This window comes from Tamandua tetradactyla, chromosome 2, assembly GCF_023851605.1.
Source record: "Tamandua tetradactyla isolate mTamTet1 chromosome 2, mTamTet1.pri, whole genome shotgun sequence".
In the NCBI taxonomy this organism is placed as follows: Eukaryota; Metazoa; Chordata; class Mammalia; order Pilosa; family Myrmecophagidae; genus Tamandua; species Tamandua tetradactyla.
In genome coordinates, this window is record NC_135328.1 from 133,070,543 (window position 1) to 133,084,404 (window position 13,862).

At 55.9% G+C, this 13,862-nt stretch overlaps 1 protein-coding gene across 1 annotated transcript; it reads left to right on the top strand.

Moving 5' to 3' along the window:
- Nucleotides 1-5,173: 5,173 nt before the first annotated feature.
- Nucleotides 5,174-12,731, top strand: SLC2A6 (solute carrier family 2 member 6). The gene is made up of 10 exons (XM_077149065.1): nucleotides 5,174-5,294; nucleotides 5,858-6,020; nucleotides 7,006-7,212; nucleotides 7,895-7,994; nucleotides 8,628-8,839; nucleotides 9,174-9,326; nucleotides 9,868-9,976; nucleotides 10,324-10,509; nucleotides 10,617-10,762; nucleotides 11,342-12,731. The coding sequence occupies exons 1-10, from the start codon at nucleotides 5,203-5,205 to the stop codon at nucleotides 11,495-11,497; spliced, it is 1,524 nt and encodes a 507-aa protein (XP_077005180.1). The 5' UTR covers nucleotides 5,174-5,202; the 3' UTR covers nucleotides 11,498-12,731.
- Nucleotides 12,732-13,862: the final 1,131 nt, after the last annotated feature.

Sequence of the window (13,862 nt, forward strand, 5' to 3'; positions counted from 1 at the left end):
TCCTGCAAACCTTCTACAACTTCCAGTATCCATTCGGGCTTCCCCTATCCATTCTCTCCCTCATTCTGCACAACCAGTCATTTCACTTTTGGACAAAGCCATTTTTTTTCTTAACAAAAACACGTCCTGCATACTTGACACACGCTTAAGTAACCAAAAAGATCTCAGAAACTGTCTTCAAGCTGACCTCCTACAAGACACAATTATTCTCAAAATAAAGTTTGTCAGAATAACAACTCAACCTGGTTAACAACAAATTTATATTTTTCATCATCTTAAAGACCAAGTAGATAAAATGCTAGCTTATTTGGTTAGCAAAGAAGGGTAAATTTAGGGAGAATATACCAAACTAAAATAAAATTGTGTTTAGATTGTATTTTACTTGATAACTAATAAGGCATAGTCATTTTTATTTAACTAACAATATTAAGCTCGTCCCATTGATCAAAGGTTTTTCTGAATTACATGAGCTTGAATTTTTTTATTTTTTATTTATTTATTTTTTATTTTTGAGCTTGAAATTTTTAAAAATATTTATAATTCTATGAATTTTCTTTTTTTCATTAGAAATATTAGAAGTTTGGTTTCCTTAATTTCCAGGACTGTGGGAGTACTAATTTTTATATACATGCTTATATTTGAGTAGAACTCTTTGAGAGTTCTTACATGTTAATTTGATAATGCCATCTGGAGACAGAACACACAGACCCAGACACAAATAGAGAGCATATAGTTTCAATTTCAGGTTTTTCAGTCACAAGTCAGATGTGAAAACATAGAAATAGAAAACTCACTAGCTTATAATAACTGTTTTACAGTCTTGCTTTTCTTAGTAGAATCTGGGTACCAATTAATACAGGCATTCCTCTTGGCCTAACTCAGCAACCCTTTTCTTCGACGGCACCTCTGAGATGAGTAAATTTGTCTAACTGGGACATTTACTATGAAGGCCATCGCAATTCTAGTTTGACTTTTGTGACATTTTCCTATTGGTTAGACAGGCATAGCTTCCAGTCCCATAATTTTAAAATTTTTTAAATTTATTTTTGGGGGGAGTGCATGGTCTGGAAATCGAACCTGGGTCTCCCGCATGAAAGCTGAGCATTCTGCCACTGAACCACCTGCGCGGGCTCCATAATGTTTTTTATTTATTTATTTGTTTTATTTATTTTTTTACATGGGCAGGCACTGGGAATCGAACCCGGGTCCTCGGGCATGGCAGGCAAGCATTCTTACCTGCTGAGCCACCATGACCCGCCCAGTGATTGATTGATTGATTGATTGATTGATTTTATTTATTTTTTACATGGGCAGGCACCGGGAATCGAACCCGGGCCCTCGGGTCCATAATGTTTTAACATATGGTCTGCTGGGGTGCCAGACGGTGAAAATCAATGCTTTTAGTCTTTGAGGATTCCATCTGTATCAGTTCACTTCTTACCTGGTGCACAGGACAAAGAAACCAGCAGTAGCAAGAATGAAATTCCAGACTGCACCAAAAGGCTAGAGACTCGGGTCTTAAAATGTGAGCCTTCTGGCCTAAAAGATTGCCTCACAGTCTCTGGGCTAAAAGCTAGTGAGATCGGAGGCTCCAACACAAAGAGAGTGGAGCTCAGTTTCCAGAGGGCCTTACTCATGGCTCTTGGAGACAGCCCCGGGACAGAGAACTCAGAGGGCTCAGCAGCCGTCTTCACCTTTCTCCTTTGGTCCCACTCTTGATGCAAAACTGATGAAAGACAAACTTCACGCAACTTAGGGTCTCACAGCTTTACTGAGTCATTCATGAAATCGAGCAGCATCCCAATCAGAAAATAGAAGGGAGCTCCACCCTTGCGGTGGAAAGGGTAAGCTCATTTAGGGCAAATGCGGAATCATTGTCTGATTGGCCAATATTAACTTTTTAATTTTACATGGGGGGGGGTCTCACAAAATGGGAAGCAGATGTACATCAATTGGTACAATTCGCTTGTCCCCTCTGATAAGCTCTCTTTACTACAAGGAAACTAAATTTGTCATCAGGTGCTCCTTTTCAGCAACCCTGTAGGGTGTGTTCTGTTTTCTTGGAAAACACCTACAGGTCAATTGCGTTTGTCCTCTAGCAAAACCCTTCTTGGGACCAGGTCTTTTTCCCACAATGTCCGATGCAGGTGGCCATTTTAGTTCACTTAACATTACTCAGCCTCAAAGCATAACAAACTAAAAAGCTCAACAAGCAACATAAAAGAATCGCATAAGCATGCTGAGTGAAAGAAGTCAGGTCAAAAAAGAGTTTAAGACATAGTTCTCTTCATATAAATTTCTAGAAAGATCAATCTAATCTACAGTCAGAGAAAGCAGACCAGCAGTTTCCTGGGGGTGGGAGAGAGGGGGACAGAATGGGAACCTTGTATGAGGTTGGAAATGTTCTATATCTTGATCGATGTGGCAGCTAACCAGGTTATACAGTCGTCAAAAGGTTAGAGTTATCCAGAGTGATTTGAACAGTGAATAAAAAAGTATTTGCAAAGTCCCCTTGGGGGAAGGGTGAGAAAGGGGGAAAATTCAACTTCCCCAAGTAGAGAACTCTTGATATTCTCACAAGCAGTGGGGACAACCAAAGCAATAGGCTGAGTCCCCAATCTTGGGGTTTGTTCATATGAAACAACCCCGCAAAGAATAGGCTAAGCCTACTTAAAATTAGGACTAAGAGTCACCCCTAGAGAACCTCTTCTGTTGCTCAGATGTGGCCTCTCTCTCTCCAGCCAAAACTACATGCAAACTCACTGCCCTTCCCCTCTCTACATAGGACATGACTCCCAGGGGTGTGGACCTTCCTGGCAATGTAGGACAGAAATCCAAGAATAAGCTGGGACTCAGCATCAAGGGACTGAGAAAACCTTCTCGACAAAAAGGGGAAAGAGAGAAATGAGACAAAATAAAGTGTCAATGGCTGAGAGATTCCAGAGCAGAGAGGTTATCCTGGAGGTTATTGTAACCATTATATAGATGTCACCTTTTTGTTAGGGTGTAATGGAGAGGCTGGAGGGAACTGCCTGAAAATGTAGAGCTGTGTTCCAGTAGCCATGTTTCTTGAAGATGGCTGTATAATGATACAACTTTCACAGTGTGACTGTGTGATTGTGAAAACCTTGTGTCTGATGCTCCTTTTAGCTACCTTATGGACAGATGAGTAAAACATATGGATTAAAAATAAATAAATAATAGGGAAAACAAATGTCAAAACAAATTTAGTAGATTGAAATCAATGAAAGGGAAGGGTAAGGGGTATGGTATGCATGAATTTTTTTCTGTTTCTTTTTATGCCTTTTTCTGAATTGATGCAAATGTTCTAAGAAATGATCATGATGATGAATATACAACTATGTGATGTATTGTGACTTATTGATTATATATCAAGAATGGAATGATCATATGGTAAGGATGTTTGTGTTTGTATGTTGGTATCCTTAACAAATAAAATAAAAGAAACAAAGAGAAAAAAGGTTAGGGTCAGGGTTAGGTGCACTTTCCTGTATGTACATTATACCTTAATGAAGTTGATTTTAAAAGAAAAAAATAATGTTAGGGAAGAAAATAGGCAGAAACAAAAAGGGTGTGGTTCCATTTGCATGGCATTCAAGAACAGGGAAATGAAATGACGCACAGAGAGGTCAGTAGAGCCTCCCGGGGCATGGCTGGGAGGGCTCCTAGCGATTTTCTGGGTTGACCAAAAATCTTCCATTTCTTGCTCTGGGCAGTGATTATGGGGGTGCACAGAGAGATTTATTCATTGAGCTGTACATTTAAGATTTGTTATATTTCAATTTTTAAAATACAGTTACAAGGACTGTATATCAATACCTATAAGTCACCATTTATTGAGTGAGCCTGAGTCTAAGAAACTATTTACAATGTCGTGTAAAATGTTTGCACACCCTGGTGACAAATATGCAAACCAGGCCCTTGGGGAGAAAAGACTGGAAGGAAGGAGACACTAAAAACCCTGCTGGGTTGTTAATTCTGTAGCGGTGGAAAGAAGACCATGGTAGGGTCAAAATGTTTTCATTTTTACAAGCGGAATGTGAATTATTTGTGTAATTAAAATTAATTTTATAAAGAAACCCCGTTGGGAGATGGACAGGGCTTTCTCCCTATTTCTCCCTCTATCACTTCTCCATAGTTACATTACAATTATAATAAAAAGAATTATAATAACTTTTGGGAAAGCCTTACTATTTTGACAGCTTTTCCAATCATTTGGGAATTACCCAGATATTCAACAACAAGCGACCAGTTTAAGAATATCTGTGACACATCCATCCCACAGGGGAATTCTTCCTCTTCCTGAAAAAATCCAAAGGGCGAGCTGGAGCTATCCACTGTGTTGTTTTAGGAGGCTGCTCCTAGGGAGAGTTCAGTTTCTGCTTTTCTTAATTTTTTTTTCATTTCAGTTTTGTCACCCGAGTGATTTACAAGCCCAAGTTATCTTTACAATCTAGAAAAGAACAGAGACAGACGTCGGTGGAGCTGCCTGCCCCCTCTTTCCTCTGCCCCCATCCCGCACACCCTCCGCTGTCCTGGATACTAGCCACACCTACAGGGAGGGGAAGCCCGGTGGCAGCGGTGACCCTGGGACGCGATGGAGGGGGGGGGTCAGGCGAGGCGCACAGGCTTCGTTGGGGGGGAGTGAGATGCCCTCTCCTCGCATACGCGCTACGTGACCTTGGCGAACCGCTGCGCCTCTCTGAGCGCCACCTGCCCCCTTCCACAGAAAGGGGACACGGTGCCCGCCCCACAGCTGCCACACAGATGGAAGCGGGCAGCGCCGCGTGCAGCGGGAACCCGGCTGGACGGGACCCGGGCTGCCCTCGAGGCCCTGCGTGACGCGGCCGGACCCCGTCCCTCCGCCCCGGGCTTCCCCCTCGGTCCCGCCGCGCGGGGGAAAGTCCGGCGCCCGCGCCCCGCCCCGCCCCGCCCCGCCCCGGCGGGCAGCGGCTCCGCATCCCGAGCATCCGCGCAGCGTGCGGCCGCCCCATTGGCCCGCACCGCCTCTGCAGGGCCGCCCTGCAGCCAATGGCGGGCGCGGGGCGGAGCCTCCCTGCGGGTCACCTGCGCAGAGCTGCGCGCTCCGGGCGGGATGTCAGGCTCCGAGCCGCTGCGGGCGCGAGCGCGTCCTTGCCGGGCCCCGACCCCCTGGGCGCGCCCTGAGACGCGAGGCCCGCCATGCAGGAGCCCCTGCTGGGAGCCGAGGCCCGGGACTACGACACCTTCCCCGAGAGGCCGCCCCCGTCGCAGTGGCAGAGGGCGCGGGTCGGGTGAGAGTCGCAGAGCGTGGGGAGGAGGTGGGGGCTGGGAATGGCCCTGGTCCCCGGCAGGCGGCTGGCTCCCACCTGGGCATCCTTTAACTTTTGGTGGATGGCCACCCACCGGCCATCTGACTCCCTCTTGGCTCAGGCCCTGTAGTCGTCTAAGGAACTGGTTCCCCCTAGGGCAGGGCCACCTAAAGGAGTCCCGAACCCAGCCCCCAGCTGGCACAGACAGGAAGACTGGGGCCCAGAGAAGGTGAGGGGTTTGGCTAAGGTCACACAGCAAGCCTTCAGTGACAGAGCTGGGACCAAAACCCAAGCTTCCTCTTGCCTGGAGAAAAATGACCCAGCCCTGGTGACCAGACACAGCCTCAGACTATTCCCACGCCCGGAGAATTTTCCAGGAGAGCTGGGTTTACTGGCCCTGGGTGGGTGGGTAGGATGCCGATCAGACCCGCCCTCCACTCAGGCCTCCCGGCTCTGCTGGCTGAGCTGGGCTGCTGGGCTCCAAGCCGACAGCAGTGTGGGGGGGAGGGAATCAGAGCCCGGGCCTTCTGTCGCCTCCTCACCAGGGCCCTGCAGAACAGGAGGGTGTTCCTGGCCACCTTTGCGGCGGTGCTGGGCAACTTCAGTTTCGGCTATGCCCTGGTCTACACCTCCCCGGTCATCCCGGCGCTGGAGCGCTCCTTGGACCTGGACCTGCGTCTCACGGAAGCCCAGGCCTCCTGGTTTGGGGTAAGGGCCAGGCTCAGAACAGGGACAGGGTGGGGCAAGGCAGGGCCCACCGAGCTCTGTTCCCAGCGAGAGACCCCCAAAAAGCCAGCCTTGAGACCCCCTCCAGGGCCTGCCCCACTCCCCCCATTCCCAGGAAGCTTAGGTCTTGGGGTGAGGCCAGATGATTGCCCTGAAACAAAAGAGGAAGTGAAAGCCAGCAGAGAAGGCGTGGGTAAGAGCGGAGGGAGGTATACTTCAAGGTCTCCGCAGACCCACACACCATGCAGGGAGGTGTCATGGAAGGGCTACGACGATAGGGCAGACACCCTGTCTGCATGCATGGGGTGAGGCAGTTCCAGGGACCATTCATGCATGTGCCCAGGACAGGGCGTGGGCAAATGGGGAGAAAGGGCCCAGATCTAAGTGCCCAGGATTCTCAAGCCACAATCCGAGAAGCCTTGGGTTTTAGAATTATGGCAGAGTGACCAAGAGAAAACCCTGTGTGTTTCCTGGGCACTTAGTTTGTGCAGGCATGAGCTGGGCACTTTGCACCCAAGTCCCTTGACCCCCTGAGCAGTTCTGAGAGCTGGGTACTCTTGCTCTCCCCATAATACAGCTGAGGAAGGGGAGTCTTGGCCAGGAGAAACATTGTGCCCAAGTCACACTGCCCTAGTGAGTAGCAGAGACTGGGACCTGGTCACTACCCCTGAATGTTAGACGTTTAAACTTCCTACTGGACAGGGCTACTGTGGACATGCGGCCCCCACTCCTCCCCAAAGCAGGACCCCCTTTGTGGCATCCCTAACAGTTGGTGTCCACATGGTGCTTATATGCCCCCAGAGACAGGAGTCTTACTACCATCGCTGGCTTGAACCCTGGACCAGCTGCCCTGCAGCACAGCCTCCTGGAGGCAGCCTGGCAGCTTGGAGAAGAGGCAGTCTTTGGCTCTGGTGGGCACTGGGGTGGCTCAGTGCCCTCCGTCTGTCTTCACCTCTTCTCTCTGCAGTCCGTGTTCACCTTGGGAGCGGCAGCTGGGGGCCTCAGCGCCATGGTCCTCAACGACCTCCTGGGCAGGAAACTCAGCATCATGTTCTCAGCTGTACCCTCGGCCGCCGGCTACGCACTCATGGCAGGTGCCCACGGCTTCTGGATGCTGCTGCTGGGAAGAACGCTGACGGGCTTTGCTGGGGGGCTCACGGCTGCCTGTATACCGGTGAGGCCAGGCCCGTCCAGCCCGGGCTCCTCACAGCCTCAGTTTAACTGTGGTCCTGGCTTCTGTCCCCACTGGACAACGGAAATGTGTTTGTCTTCCTCTGTGGCTCAGCCTACCGCTCCAACCTGCCTCTGCCAGGGCAGCTACTTTCAGGGAGACCTGCCCCCATGTCCCTAGCTGCCCCCACGCCGGACTCCCCACACTTCCTGACCCATTTCTTGACCACAGAGAGATACATTGCTCAACTGGAGAAAATCCTTGTTGAGTAAGAGCTGGGGAAGGGAAGTCGCTGCTGGTGCCTTCCCTGGGAATTTCTGATCTTGTTCCGAGCTCCACGCTTACCGGTCAGCTGGCCCGAGGGAGCTCAGAGGATGGGGTAAGGGTCCTTGATGGTAACCCAGATTCTACTGCTTGGCCAGAGGCTGGGTGTCCTTGGGGCTGCTTAATTTCTAGCTTTCCAGTGAAGCTGGAAATTGAGTCTTCTGCCCACTTACGTTGAGGGAAATTGAGGCAGGGGGATATCAGGCCATGATTCCTCAGGCCATGAGAAGCCCAGCTTGAGTTCTGCTCCTACCTCCTGCTGCCCCCAGTTCACCACAGCCAGCCTCCCCAATCCAGGCTGGGCCTGGGGGGCCTGCACCTCCTCACCAAAGGCCTGGTGGGGGCCGCATTTGTCTTCCAGGTCTACGTGTCTGAGATTTCTCCCCCAGGAGTGCGTGGGGCCCTGGGGGCTACACCGCAGCTCATGGCAGTGTTTGGATCGCTGTCCCTGTATGCCCTTGGCAAGTATTGCTCAGACAAGTACTGGAGGGAGGAGTGATGGGGTGCGGAGTAGACCCGGATGAGAAGGAAATAATGCTTCACCCCAAAGAATCCTGGGTGGCAAGAGACCCGGCTTCCAGGCTTAGCTCGACCACTGGTATGCTGTGTGCCTCTAGGTAATTTCCTGCCCCTCTTTAGTCACCTGTCTCCCACCCTGTCTGGGCATTAGGGCTTTTCCTGGACCAGCATTCTTCAAGTGCTCTTTAAACAGAATGCTCCATCAAATACAGCCTGATGTGGGAAGTCCCTCGAGAAAACAGCAGATCAGAGTGCAGCTGTTCTGCTTGATGCAGTCGGGGAGGGGAGGTGGAGGCTCAGGGCCAAGCCTGAGCAGCTGGCCCCTGCCTCACCCTGCTGTGGCCCTTGAGACCCTTTATGGAGCTGCCACTCTGTGGTGGACCCACTGTGTGCTAGCGCCTGGACAGTCTGCAGCCACTCCTAGCTGAGATCATGGGCGGTCCGAGGCAATCCAGGAAGGTTTCCTGTAGGAGGTGGTACTTGGGCTAGACTTTGAAGGGTAGATGAGGTTGCTCAGAGGCTCAGCTCTGCCGTGGGCTGAGACCGCCAGCCTCTCACCCCCTTCTCGCTCCCAGGCCTCCTGCTGCCGTGGCGCTGGCTGGCGGTGGCCGGTGAGGGCCCCGTGCTCGCCATGGTCCTGCTGCTCAGCCTTGTGCCCAACTCGCCACGCTTCCTGCTCTCGCGGGGCCGGGAGGAGGAGGCACGGCAGGCACTGGCCTGGCTGCGCGGGGTGGACGCCGATATCCGCTGGGAGTTTGAGCAGATCCAGGACAACGTCCAGACTCAGGTGCAGGAGGGGTGGGGCACCCACGCGGGCAGCCAGCCTTCCTGAGCCTTGGTTGCTCTTTGTGGGGATAGTGGTGGTCCCGGCCCCAGACCTGGGCCAAGTGAGGGTCAGGTGAGGTGAGAGGTTTGCAGCAGACACTCTGGGTTGCCGGGAGAGCGCGACAAGGGGGAGTCTGCCTCGCCAACCCGTTCCCCCAGGAGTCAGGGTGGGGGTAGGGCTCCCCTGGGCCTGTCCCCAGAGCCCGGGCTGCTGCCGCTGTGCAGTGGGAGGATCAGGGCGGTCGCCTGCTGGGACCCCCAGCACCGCCCCCTCAGCGGCAGTCCCGTGTCTCCAGAGCAGCCGCGTGTCGTGGGCAGAGGTCCGGGACCCTCATGTGCACCGGCCCATCGCCATCGCCCTGCTGATGCGCTTCCTGCAGCAGCTCACTGGCGTCACGCCCATCCTGGTCTACCTGCAGCCCATCTTCGACAGCACCAACGTCCTGCTGGTGAGCGTGGCCCCTTTGCCGCCGCAGCCTGGCCCTGGCCATCCGCCTGCCCAGGCCAGGCCCCTCACAGAGGCCTGGGCTCAAAGCGCCCCCTGTGCTCTCAGGGTACCTGCCCCGAGCAGGTGTCAGGGACCCAGCAGTGAGCAGACAGGCGAACCCAGGTCTGCGCGGGGTGGAGGCGACCAGGGCCCTCACCTGCCCAAGCGCAGGTAGTTCCCACTGAAATGCACAGGGCTGTGGGAAGGCATGCACGCGCCCGGGCTCGGGGCCCCCACGGCCCTGCCCCTGCTGGAGCGCCTCTTCCCCTGTGAGCCTCAGCTTCCTCGTCTGCAGAGCGCAGATAAGAGCTTCGCTTCACGAGCCTGTGCTCAGGCTCAGACATAGATGAGATTTGGAGATTAATAGCAAGTCATTTTTAAGCCTCAATTCTGCAGGATCCAGAGGCTCAGGGTCGAGGGGCAGGGGTGGAGGCGACAGATGTCTCTGCCCTGGGCCAGGGGCAGGACTGCTGCCTCTCAGTGTGGGGCCTCCCTCCCCACAGCCCCCCAAGGATGACGCAGCCATCGTGGGGGCCGTGAGGCTCCTCTCTGTGCTCATAGCCGCCCTCACCATGGACCTGGCTGGCCGCAAGGTGCTGCTTTTTGTCTCGGGTGAGTGCTCCCCAGTCCCTCCCTGGGCGCTCTTGCCGGGTGTGCACTGGGTAAGCCTGGGACTGGGGAGTGCCCGGGCCTGCCCTTGAGGTGGGCAGGCACCAGCAGCTCCGGGAGGGTCTGCTGGAGTGGGCTGCATGAATAGACAAGCCACACTGGCCACCCCACGGTGGGTTCCATGGGACCCAGCTCTGGACCAGCTGCTGCTCTGCTGGGAAGTCCCACATTGGCCCCCATGAGCCCCAGGATGCACGGGCATGGGCTGCGTGGGGGGCTCGCAAAGGGGCCTCCCCAGAGAAGCTGCCTCAGTGGTCCTGGCCCCGGGAGGGCCATCTGTCTGTCCATAGCATCCATCATGTTCGCCGCCAACCTGACGCTGGGGCTGTACATCCACTTCGGTCCAAGGCCTCTGACCCCTAACAGCACTGTGGGTCTGGAGAGTGGGGCCGTGGTGGGGACAGAGCTGCCCCCGGCCACCTCCAGCAGCTACCTCACGCTGGTGCCCCTGCTGGCTGCCATGTCCTTCATCATGGGTGAGGCCGGGTGGCGGGCAGCCAGGGAAGAGGCCCGGCCTGTGCATGGTGGCATGTGTCAGGCCTGCATGCCGGCCGTCAGCTGCCCCTCTCCCCTCTCTGGGCAGGCTATGCCATGGGCTGGGGGCCCATCACCTGGCTCCTCATGTCCGAGATCCTGCCTCTGCGTGCCCGCGGCGTGGCCTCGGGGCTCTGTGTGCTCGGCAGCTGGCTCACAGCCTTCGCCCTCACCAAGTCCTTCCTGCCAGTGGTGGTGAGTGCCCGGCCCTGGACCAGGGAGGCCTCTCCTCATGAGAAACAGAAGTAGCCTTGAGAGTGGCCGAGGGGAGCCAGGCCTCCTGTCGAGGTCTGCAGGGGGGGCTCACACTGAGCGCCCAGTGGTGCTGTGCAGGTGTGTGTGTGTGTGTGTGTGTGTGTGTGTGTGTGCTCAGTCCCAGCAGAGTGGAGCTGCAGGGCGTAGGGCACGAGGCCTGAGGGGTGCCCCAGAAGAGAGTGAGTGTACCCCCAGTCAGGCAGTTGTGGCCAGGCCTGCAGGCGGGAGCTAAGCCACTGGAACCCGATGGGCAGGTCCTGGGGGAGAGGGCTGGGCTGAGGCTGAGGCAGGAGGCCCCGGGCCGGGGCAGGCTCCTGGGAAGGTAGGCTGCAGGGCACGCTGTTTGTAGACCTTAAAGGCCCTAGATGCCACACTAAGGCCTGTGGGTTTCCTCCTGGAAACAACGCAGAGGCCCTGGACAGCCCTGGGCAGGGGAGCAGCTGATGCCAGCACCAGTGAGTCTGGCCTACATTAGCAGGGTCCCCCCCGTATGACCCCATACCCGTTCTGTGCCCCCAGAACGCTTTCGGCCTCCAGGTTCCTTTCTTCTTCTTCGCCGCCATCTGCCTGGTGAACCTGCTGTTCACTGGCTGCTGCGTGCCTGAGACCAAGGGCCGGTCGCTAGAGCAGATCGAGTCCTTCTTCCGCACCCAGAGGAGATCCCTCCTGCGCTAGGCTGGGGCCTGCCCGGAGGAGCGGCCACTGGAGGAGCGGCCACTGGCCTCGTGCCCCAAGGCCAGGAGGAGCGGCCACTGGCCTCGTGCCCCAGAGCCCCAGAGGCGCAAGACCAAGCATCGAGAACCCGGGCCGGCAGTGCCCAGCCAGCCCCAGCCCCAACTCGGACAGCCTGTGGGTGACACACACTGGCTGAGACCCACTGGGGAGGCAGCCTGGCCACCGGAGAGCAAGGCCAGGCATCTGGGACAGGACTGGGCAGCCTGCTTGGACACAGCGATGCTCCCAGCTCCCCTCTGTGGTGAGGGAAGAGAGGACATGGCTCTGACCAGCAGGCCACATCGAGCGTTGTGGCCTGGGGAGGAAGGGGGGGGTCTGCACCCATAAGGGTCTCATTGGACATCATGGGAACATTCCAGATTCCCAAAGGCCAGGGCCCAGGCCCTGCGCTCAGTCACCTCCTCCTGCACCAGTCTGACCTCGAGGAACAGGGGCTCTCAAGTGTTCCTGTTTGCCAACTGTGTTCATCCTATTTATTACAATAAATTGGCCCTGGAAGGGATGGCGTCTGCTGCCCCAGGCAGGTCTCCTTGATGTGAGCCTGCCTCTGACCGAGGCTCCAGCACCTCCCTGCTGTGGGACCCTGGGCAGGTCATCTCCTCTGAACCTCTTTCCCATCTGAGACACGGCCTGCAGGCGCTCAATGAAACAGCTTTGTTTGTGGACCAGTGGCCCTGTTAGGGCACAAGGGGTGGGTACCCCATTCCTCTTTCCCATGGGCTCCAAAAAGAGAGAAGCTACAAGCGGAGGGAGCAAGCAAGTACATGAACCACAGCCTCACTTTATTGCCCAAATGCCAGCAAAATGTTGACAGGGAAACACAGGGCAGGTGAAGGGAGGCAGACAGTGGATCCGGACACACGGGAGGCAGAGGAGCACCTGGTGGCCTGGCTGGCCAAGACCCCTCTGCCATTGGGACATTTACTTTCCTTGCAAGGACAGGACCCCCCCGGATGATGATCATTCTGGGACCCCCAGGCAGGTGACCAGCCCTGGCCTGTGACCAGGGGGAAACCCTGGGTGCTCTGAGGCCGTTCCGTTGTGCCCCGAGCTCTGTGGCCTACCTGCAGGGTCCGGCCAGGCCACCCTGGATGCCCTTCTCTCCCCCACCCCTGCAGGTGAGGAAGCCCTGCCTGGGCAGGGCTGGGCAGCAGCAGCCCGAGTCCCACTTCCTGGATAAGAAATGAGCCAAGAGAGGCAGGCGGGGCCTGGCTCCTCCCAGAGGTAGAACGGTCTTCACTGCACACTCAGGAGAAGGCACGCACACACACACGGAGGCCATGCACCCACAGCCCCCGGACCCCCCTGAAGGCAGGCACCCCACCAGGCCAAGCACCTGTCGCCCAGGGTGCAGCGTCCTGGAGGGCTGGGAGGAAAGGTCTGCTGAAGCAGGACCCGGCAGCCCCGAGCAGCCAGGGCACCGTGCCCAGCACACCCGCTCCAGCCTGTGGCCTACTGGAGGGTCAGTGCCCTCTGGCTCCTGCAGATGAGAGGCCCTTCTGGGAAACAACTGGGGCAGCCTTTGGGCTCAGGCCCACACCAAAACCCGGTCCCCAAGCTCTGCGAGCTTATGCAGACCCTGCCCCCAGGTGGGGTCACAGCAGGTGGGAAGACTGCAAGCTGGGCCCTGGTGGAACACTTTGTAGACGAGCCCACATCTGCCCACCCCTGCTCCAGGCCCAGCCAGACACAACAGCTGTGAACCCATCTGGCTCTGAGTGGCTATGGTGTGTCACAGTGAGGGGGGACAGGCTGCAGGGAAGCAGGATGGCGGACCCTCTACCAGCTCTCTATGCCCTCACACAGGCCTTGCTCACTGGTAACCAGGGGACAGGGGACAGCTCACAGAGGAGGGAGCTCTGACCTCTGCCCAGTTCCCGAAAGGCAGGAAGGACTTGGGGGAGCCAGGGAGAAAGACCTGAGAGGACTCAAGCTGAGCCCTTCCAGTGGTGTGTGCCACTGCAGACATGGGCAGCACACACCAAAACTGGGTGGGTGTCCCGGGGGCAGGGGAAAGCCTGCTCTCCCTACTTCCTTAGCACCAAGGCCTGCAGCAGGCGGTGGCAGGGAGGGTGGGAATGGGCAGATTGGGAGTGGACATGCCCCCCAGGCTGAGCTACCTGGACACCTCCAAAGCTGCCCTCCAGACGGGAGACATCCTGGGAGAACCGTGGGCGCCCACTAAGAGCTGAAGGGCGGTGGGAGCAGCAGCAGGCAGACCTCGGGCTGCTGCACCACCACAGGTGCACTGTCCTGACGGCAGGCAGGCAGAGGCAGGGCCCAGGGTGGCTCAGTCTGCAGGATG

Coding starts and splice junctions, on each gene's coding strand:
- SLC2A6 (XM_077149065.1), top strand. CDS start 5,203: ATGCAGGAGCCCCTGCTGGGAGCCGAGGCCCGGGACTACGACACCTTC. Junction 7,995..8,627: donor GCTGTCCCTGTATGCCCTTG/GCAAGTATTGCT, acceptor TCTCGCTCCCAG/GCCTCCTGCTGCCGTGGCGC. Junction 9,977..10,323: donor GGTGCTGCTTTTTGTCTCGG/GTGAGTGCTCCC, acceptor GTCTGTCCATAG/CATCCATCATGTTCGCCGCC.